The 8,797-nt window shown below is 58.6% G+C and overlaps 1 protein-coding gene across 1 annotated transcript; it reads left to right on the forward strand.

The window, feature by feature from the left end:
- Window positions 1-4,113: 4,113 nt before the first annotated feature.
- LOC309824085 (uncharacterized protein C8orf58) lies at window positions 4,114-8,455 on the forward strand (the record flags this gene model as incomplete). The annotated part of the gene is made up of 7 exons (XM_082656844.1): window positions 4,114-4,162; window positions 5,300-5,808; window positions 6,094-6,234; window positions 6,382-6,490; window positions 6,619-6,731; window positions 6,931-7,037; window positions 7,581-8,455. 7 exons carry the CDS (start codon window positions 4,114-4,116, stop codon window positions 7,690-7,692), a joined length of 1,140 nt encoding a protein of 379 aa, XP_082512970.1. The 3' UTR covers window positions 7,693-8,455.
- Between the last annotated feature and the right edge of the window lie 342 nt (window positions 8,456-8,797).

An 8,797-nucleotide genomic window follows, 5' to 3' on the forward strand; every position in this document is an offset into this window, starting at 1 on the left:
CCCTACCCTGAGGACCAACACCCTCCAAACCAGGGTTGGTCTGCCTGCCCCTTCCCCGGGAGCCCCAGCTGGCTTCGCTGGTGGTTGATTTGAAAGCTGCCGCTAGGCAGGGCAACAGTGGTCCTCTGCCCGACTTTTGGCTTGATTCACCCATCACTCCCAGTCCTAATTCCAGAGGACCCTTCAGAAAGATGCATGGGTGCTGCTGGGTGCTCTAGACCTACCCTATCGCCCACTCAGCCTGAGGGAAAAGATCAAAGCTGGGCTTCAGAGGGTGCTTTGTGCTATCTGGCTCTTTTGGGAGGGAATCTTGGCAGAGACTGTGTAGTATTGCCTCCCCAGGCACCTTGATGTAATTTACACCTTGCTATAATTGTCTCACCTTTTGCCTGGATGGCTGTCTTTATTTTCATAGGAAAGATCAAGGCTGTCTGCGGCTCAGGAGTTGTCAGGCCAGAACTGTCTGGTCCCAAGTGGGATGGGCTCCTTGGCGCCACCTAGTGTCAGGTGTAGCCCTTGGCGGGGAGAATGCTCACAAAAGGGGATTCACTCCTCTGTAAATTCTCAGGTCCTGGCACAGTGGGAGTACAGAGATAGAGCACTTTTCTGGCTTTCCTAAAGATAATAGTCAAGTGGCAGCGACTGAGATGGCATGAATGAAATAATGTTACATGGTACTGAGTGTAAAGAACTCGTGCGGAACAGACAGGAGCGCCCTGAGAGTTCAGAGCAGGGGCCGTGGGTGTGAGAGGAAGAAAGGACACAGACAGATGGAGGAGAGAAATGCAGAGTGAGGGGCTGAGTGCAAGTGGCATGATCAGTTTAGGGCAGCGGCTGAAAGCGACACTGAGATAAGATTGGAAAGGAAGATGGGAGCCTTGAATGTTGTAAGATACGGTTTGAATTTCTCCTTGCGGCTCTAGGGACACTGAAAAATTTTCAGCAGGTAAGTGACAGGTTGGAAAAGGGTGTGTTAGAATCTTAATATGGTCACATCTTCGCCTGTAACAAACCATGCTGGGCTAGCAGTGCTCTAAGGAATGGAGAACAAAGGGGGAGTGGAGGCCCGTGGGAAATGGGTAGGCCAGTGAGTGGTTGAATGCCTTTCGAAGAGTGGACCGGGGTTCAAGCTAAAATCCGCCTCTCTGTGTCAGCCAGCTCTCCTCCCCGGGGCCAGAGGGTTTCAGCATCAGAGCTCTCTGCAGCCACACAACTAGCCCGAGCTTGGGGGTGAACTTCTTCGAAGACGGAGTTATTAGTCCATCTCATTTGTCAGCAGAGGAGGTTGGGGGCGGCCTTTGGTCTCTGCCCAGCTGTGTACACCCACCCCCTTTGGCCCAGACGTGCTGGGGTGGGGAGGGGGCACCGCCCAAACACGCGGCCGTTATTTGTCCAGTGCTGTGCCCTTTTTACTTTTTCTTCATTTTGGGGAATAACTTCAGAAATGATGACAGATTCGAGTTAGAAGCGACCTGAGAGAGCGTCTGATACAGGCTTCTATTAGAGATGAGAAAACGACTTTCCCAAAGTGACACCAATAGATAATTCTAAAGTGCTTTCAACTCCAGTCCTCACCATTCTGAAGTAGGTACTGTTGTCATGCTTGCTGTGTAGATGAAGAAAGCAACGACAGGGAGGCTAAGTCGCTGGTCTAAGAGCTCCTAGCAGTAAGGGGAGGGTGCAAAGGATGAGCCAGGAGCCTGACTCCTGGGTTTCTGGTTTGCCCTGGGGTGCGCTTGCCCTTCCCTTCCAGGCCGTAAGGGAGGTCACCACAGCTTCCAGCCATCTCTAATCTGGCAGGAGCTGCCCTAGGCTCTTGGCTTTGCCCTTCCTCGCACAGGGCCTAGCTCAGCGCTGAGCTGGCAGGAAACATGCTTCCTGAAGCTGGGATTTCCCCATGGAGGCTGGGAGGCATCGAGCATCCCTGGCCTCAGCCTGAAGGATGACTCTGCTGGGCTACCATGTGTCTCAGGAACTCATGGTAGCTGCTCAGCCCTCAGCTGGGCAGCGAGGGGGTGGCTGTGCCGCCCCTCCCACTCCTTGAAGCATCACTCAAAGGGAGATGATTCTCCTCTGGTAGAAGGTGGGGTGAAGGAGAAACAGCCCTCCGGGCGGTGAAGGCCTGGCCCAGCTCCGGGCCTGGGGCTGCCACAGTCAGGGCAGCAGAAGGCAGAGGGGAAGGCAACATGTTGGCCCTCAACTGCGAGGGATCCCAGCTGCCCTGAAGATTGTGGCATAACTGCATGGAGAGGGGAGAATGGCCTGGAGGGGAGTGTGCCGTGTGTGTGTGTGTGTGTGTGTGTGTGTGTGTGTGTGTGTGTGTGTGTGTGTGTGTGTGTGTGTGTGTGTGTGTGTGTGTGTGTGTGTGTGTGTGTGTGTGTGTGTGTGTGTGTGTGTGTGTGTGTGTGTGTGTGTGTTCTGTGTGTGGTTTGAGCCCACACAGAGCCTTGTGCTGAGACACTGCATTCCTGCTGGCTGGGCTTCCTGCTCCAGATGCATTCCTGCCCCAGAGTCACCACGGAGACTGCTTGGAATCTGGCCCTACATTCTCCAAATTCAGGACAAGATCTGGCAAAGGGTCCCTCACTTTACCTCCCCATCCTCTGACTTTGGAGGGAGGAAGCCACCTGATGGCCAGCCCTCCTCCTCTCCTCCCCAGGGAGGCCTGGCGTGGGATCTTCACGGGCTGTTGGACTTGGGTAAAGCAGCTCCCCCCAGGCCCAGGTCTCCCTCTCTGTACCTGGGAAAGAGGAAGGTGGGGGGGCAGTGCTTTCCAGGAGGATAGGGTTGGGAGGCGGCAACCCAGGGAACCCGCAGCTAGCAGGAAAGAGGTTGGCCTGAAAAATCAAGGTGTTAAGAGGGGCTCTCATTCTTCCCCGGGCTTAGCTGTAGGCCTGTTTCCCAGAAGTTAGAATGTTGTAGTTCGTGACTCTGATTGCTGACGGCTCCTGCGTAGGGTGCTGGCAGAAGGGAAGGAGGGAGCTGGAGGTGGGCAGACTGTCTTCTCCCTCCCAGTTAATAACCACTTGCTCCCAACGCCTCCAGCTCCAGCTCCGGCCCCCTCCCCCAGAGGCTCAGGTGCAAGTTTGCACGTCCGCCAGCTCCCTTATCTCCCTCCAGGGAATTTAGGTCCCGCTGGGAGTTTTCCAGCCTGGTGGTCGCCTTCCTCAGGAGGCTGAGGTTTCCTTAGAGCCCACCATCCCATCTGGTCACCAGGCTGTCTCACCGTCAGTGTCTGCCTGGGCTGCCGGCCCCCTTTCAGGGTGGTTGGGGGGGTGGAATCCCACGGACCCAAAGAGTTCGGGGGCGGGGACGGGAGAGCATTTACACTTCCAGCACCTCAGGCTTGCCCTCCTGTCCCCCCTGTTTCGCTTCCCCGGATCCTGAAGCCCCCTCCCCCCGCGCCAGCCCCCAGCTTTAGGGTACCCGGGTGAGGAAGAGATGTGGGACGAGGAGGGGGTTCAGATCTAGCCCAGAACCCAAGGCGCTCTGCAGTTGTTGGAAAGGATCTTCCTGTGCCGGGAGTCACTTCCCCCTTTGATCGCGCCAGGTTTCTGAGTGGCTGAGTGACTTGCCCCAAGGCACACAGCTGGGAGCGCGGGTACGCCGGTGTCCAGGTCCGCTCTCCTCCCTCCGCCGGCACGTGCGGCTCCATTTCCTTCCGCGCTCGCGTCCGGTCGCCGCCGCCCCCCATCCCCGCCCGGGTTCATTTCGGCGGCAGGAAGACAGACCCCGCTTGGAAACCGAGGGCGGGGTGACCCCGCGCCACGAACCAGACGGCGTCTCCGGACAGGGCTCCCCGCTCCTCGTCCGGGGTCGGCACTGCGGGGCCGCCCGGGGCCCGAAGGACGGCAGATCGGGGCCCGCGCCCCGCCGGCACTGGGGGCGGGGGGGTGGGGCCAGGCCCCGCCCCCGCGGCCCCTCTCCGAGCGCCCGCACACCTGCGCACCCCTCCCGCCGTCCCTCCCCCATCCCCGCTGGGAGTGTCCGGGGGCCTCGCCCAGCCAGGTCCGGACGCGCACCCGACAGCAGCGCGGGGACGCCGGCCGGGATCGCTCCGTCCGGCTGCAGCGGCCACGGCCGGGGCGCCGTGTCGGGGCCGGGATTGGGGCCATGCTGGGCCGGCGGCGCGTCTTCGCCGTGGAGCCGCTGGGCGGCCGGGGTGAGTCACCCACCCCGGGGCCGGCCGGGACCTTTGGCCTAGAGCCGACTCCCGTGCCCGGGCCCCTGTCTGCGCTCCCCGCCCCACCCGGCGCAGCCCGCCCGACCTCGCTGCGCCCTCCTCGCCGCTTCCCTTAGGAAGGGCCGGGGGATCGCGCCTTGCCCGTTGGAAACCCTCTGGCTTCTGGCGTTAAAACGACCGCCACCTCCATCCCATTTCCTCCGAGTCCACTTCCCTCTAATTCCCGGTCTGGATCCTCCTCTGACCGGCCCCTGCCCCAGCCCGCAGTTGCGAAAAGCTCTCTCCGCGGCGGCGGACCCCTTTCCAAAGGAGCCGCGCAGGGGTGGACTTCCTGGTCGACTTCCTTGCCCAGAGGGGCCTGGTTTGGCATCCCGTTCCAGCTCTCCCGCGTGGCGGGCAGGGAGACGAAGGCGGCCCTCCATCGTCTCCAGCCTCCGTTTCTGCATCCTTACAATCGGGGCACCCAGATCGCAGGAGAGCCTGGCACAGGCCAGGAGAGCTGGAGGAGAGGACAGTGAATGGGTGATCACGCTGTTCCTCCTCCTGCCCGCCTGGTTCTTTTTCTTCCGTTTAAGTTTTTCCTTTTCAACTCTCCAAAACCTTCTGTTTCTCACTTAAAAGAACAAAAGTCCAAAATGGTTATAGCGATTGTTATTTTTACTACCCATCTCCCCCCAGGAATTCCAGGATGGACTTCCTTTTGCATCCTGATGCCAGTTTGGGCCCAGGCTTCCCTCTTTGCGCCCTTCCCCCTCTCCCTGAGGCTAGGGCACAGTCATACTTCCCCATGGGGAGCACTTGAAGAGGCTACCACTCCCCAGTTATGGCTCAGAGGTCTTAGGCCAAGCTCAGGGGCTGGAGCACGAGGGCTCCCTGGAAGAAAAAGTGGTCACCCCTCCAAGGCAGATATCACTAACAATTACTTTTGTAAAGGGAACCCCATTCTAACATCTCCCAGCCAGGGTTGGAGAGAGATCTGGGCGGGGCTGTGGCCAACCAGTCTCCTCCTGTCACCTCTGGCCCAGGACACTCCTCCTCAGGGAATGTCGCCAGCTGCCAGGAATGCCGGGGGTGTTGGGGCAGCCTGCCCAGCCTGATGACTGATTCTCCTTGCAGATGGGGCTGGCGAGGACCTGGCACGTGGTTGTGTAGTGCCTGGAGTCACCAGCACCTACAGACGGATCCCGGATGCCGCTCCAGGGTGGTCGGCAGACTCCTGCAAGGGGCATGGCCGGCTGAGAGCACCTGGGAGGCAGGTGCCGCTTCTCAAACTGGCCTCCCAGGACTCAGGAGTGGAGATGGCGATTGGGGACAGGTCCCTAGCCACCTCCCCGGGCCTTTCTCAAGACTCTCTGAACTCTGAGCCCATGCAGAACGCTGAGCCCCTGGCCCTGGGTGCCACGGAGCCTCCTGCCCGCCTAAGCCGGCTTCTAGCCAGCCGTAAGCTGGAGCAGGTGCTGGAGCGGTCCCGCCAGCTCCCGACTTCCTCTGCCAGCTTGTCACATTACCGCTCCCCAAAGCCGCCACGCAACCCTGAGTATGAAATGCCCCTTTTTGGAGCAGGAGGACAGGAGGCCACCAAGGCAGAGAGTGACCTAGAGGCAGGGCTGGAAGAAGCAGAAGTGGTGAGTGCCGACTCTCAGGCGTGGGATGGAGATAACTCCGCCCCCCAACTTCTTCTCTCTTACGCCTCATTGATGTGTTGTGTGAGAATGTCTTGCCTCACCCCGCCCCCAGCTGTGTGGAGGTGGGCAGGTCCGGGGCCTGCCCGGCACTTTGCCTGGCTGGGCACTGGGAGGCCAGCCGGGTGTGCGTCCCTCCTCCCACTCATCCTGCCCCCATCTGCTGGCCCCTTAGGGTGCGAGTCTGGTTGAGTTCAGAATTCTCCCCTACCTCACTACGTCCCACAGGTGGGGGGCTTGGGGCCTGAAGCCTGGGCCTGCCTCCCAGGGCAGGGTCTTCGCTACCTGGAACACCTGTGCCTGGTACTGGAGCAGATGGCGAGGCTGCAGCAGCTCTGCCTGCAGCTGCAGACTCAGAGGGCCCCTGGGGTGAGTGAGCTGTGGGCAGTCGGGCCAGCGGGCAGGCAGGTGAGTGGGGGATGCAGAGGATGGGGGGGACCCCTGGAACCAGGACTCCCTTCAGAACAGCCTCAGCCCTCTAGCCAGGCCCTGAAAGCCCGTCTCTCCTGTGCACAGGATCCTAAAGAGGAGGAGCCGGCCCTGGCGCCTTCACCTACACCCTCTCACGCCCCGGGCAGTGAGGTACACGGGCGGTGGGAGCGGCTCAGCCAGACAGAGGAGACAGGTGAGGCGCAGTTGTGTCTCTGTCTGTATCTTGCCTGCCCAGGTCCCCATAGGCAGACCCCCTGAGCTCTGGGCTTGATGAGTGCCTTCCTGTTCCTGGCCTTGGGTAACTGGATTCTCTTTCCGAAGGAGCAAGCACAGCTTCACCCCCAAAGGTAGGGGTGCCCAGCGCCAGCCCTTCCAGGCTGTCAGAGGCCCTGGCAGAGCCAGCTCACACCTTTCCATCCTCCCAGGGGCACAGGGTAGGTGAGGGATGTACGTGGGGGCAGGTGACAGGATGCGGCGGAGGTCGGGGGTGGTTGGGATGTGTGCTAGAAAACGAGAGGATTCCTGTTGGGGACAGGTGATCTGTCCTGGCTGTGCCGACAGCTATCTCTGGGAGTTTGGTCAGGGGTACGTTTTGGGGAGGGGCCCTGGGTGACCCTCTCACCCTCTGCTCAGCGGGATCTCTCCCACTGGAACAAGGTCAAGGTCCTGCTCAACCGGATCCGGTGGAGAAGCCCTCGACCTGCTGAAGCCGCTGCCCCTCCTGATGGCTCTGCCCCCAGGTGAGTCCTGTGGCCCAGCCCAGGGCAGAGGGAGGAGGCTGATGAGCTAGGATGCCAAGATTGTGCTGCCAGTTGTTATCTTCGTCCCTGCAAAATTTGAGAGACGTAGTCTTGGAGAGGGTGCTGGAAAAAACAGAAAGTGGTTAAAGCACCCCGTTTAAGGATGAGGAGGCTGAGGACTGGGCTGGGGACGGAAGTCATTTTCCCGAGGCCACACGGTGAGTCAGTGACAGAGCCAGGACCAAAAGATGGGAAATCCTCATATAAGCCCAGCAAGCCCTCACCCCTCAAAGCTGAAACTTAGGTCACCTCCCTGGGTTTCCCCAGGAAAGCAAGGTAGGGCACACGGGATGCCACGGTGGATGCCGGGGGTTGGGGGGTAGGGGTCTATACTGAATAATTCTGGCGCCTTCAGGGTGGTCAATGGGGGATTATCCCTGTCATTTAATATCCCCAGGCCTCCCACAATGCTTGGTCAACTCTGGGACCATCGTTACCTTTGTTTCTTCCTCCTAGCCTAGTGCCTCCTTTCTTTCTCCACAGGATTGCATCAAGGGACCTCCCTGAAAGGCCTCCAGGCCAAACCCTCCAGAAGACCTTTATGCCATCATTAGTGGTTAAGAAGCAACGAGCAAAAAACCTTACTGTATGCTGAGACTTCCTGGTGCAGGGATGTAACCCCAGCTGGGGGGAGTGCAGTGAAGTCTTCTTCCTCGCCCTCTGCCCTGTTGCTGCTTCTGGGCACTGCCAGGAAAAGCTGTTGAGCCTCAGTTTTCTCTCTGAGGCAAGGGCTGAGTCTTTCTCCTCTGAGCAGCCAAGGAACCCTGGGTCCCTGAGAGGCCCCAAGGTGCAGCAGCTCTCGGGCTCCTCCCTGGTTGCCAGAAATCCCTGGGCTTAGGCAATGTGAACTTACTGATTCATCTGGCGTCCGTGGAGTGTGTTTGGCGTGGCGATCTGTCGGGGCCCAGCGTGTCGCTGGGGACTGTGGGACTGTCAGTGTTGTGAACTGGCTGGATCCAACCATCTCTCTGGAATCATGCACTCAAAGAGTCAGTCTTCAGGGTGAGGTAACTGCAGAACGATGGACTTGACCTTCACTCCTGAGCGGACAGTTACTGATCTGGAGTCCTCCCTTCCTCCTCATACTTGCACGGGCAGCCCCAGGACAGAGAAGGGTGCTCTCTTGGCTGCCTCTGCATTGAATCTTGCCTGAAGACTGCACCAGGGATGGGAGTCAAGGACAACATGGGGAACAGCAGAGTAATCTTCAAGGTCTATTCTCAGCTGCTTTACTCCTTACTAGCCTTTCCACGTCACAGCTGAAACCAGAGGCCCATACTAGCTTTTAGACCTTGACAAAAATCCCTTAACTTTTCTGAGCCATAGCTTCCCACTTAATCTCCCAAATGGTATAATGATGCCTGTCCTACCTACCTCACAAGCTTGTTTTGAGGGTAAAGTGAGATTAAACTGTCTCAAAATGCTTGGTGAATGTTAAATGAATAGGAAAGGGTGTTGCAGGGAGGCTAGACTGGAGGGTGATGGGAAGGTCAGAGGGTAAGGGGGAACTGGGATTGCTAATGGGGACTAAAATGGCCAGTGATTAGCGGCAAGACTTTGAGCAAGTCATTTCATTGAAGTCTCTCAGGTTTCATAGCTGAGAATTAGGACACTAATTCCTGACCTCCTTATCCCCCAAGGGTTGATGTGAGGACTAAAGGAAATGATTGTGAGAACTCTTTATATATGTATACCTAAAT

The sequence above is a fragment of the Grampus griseus genome, assembly GCF_964374135.1.
Source record: "Grampus griseus genome assembly, chromosome: 6".
Lineage (NCBI taxonomy): Eukaryota > Metazoa > Chordata > Mammalia > Artiodactyla > Delphinidae > Grampus > Grampus griseus.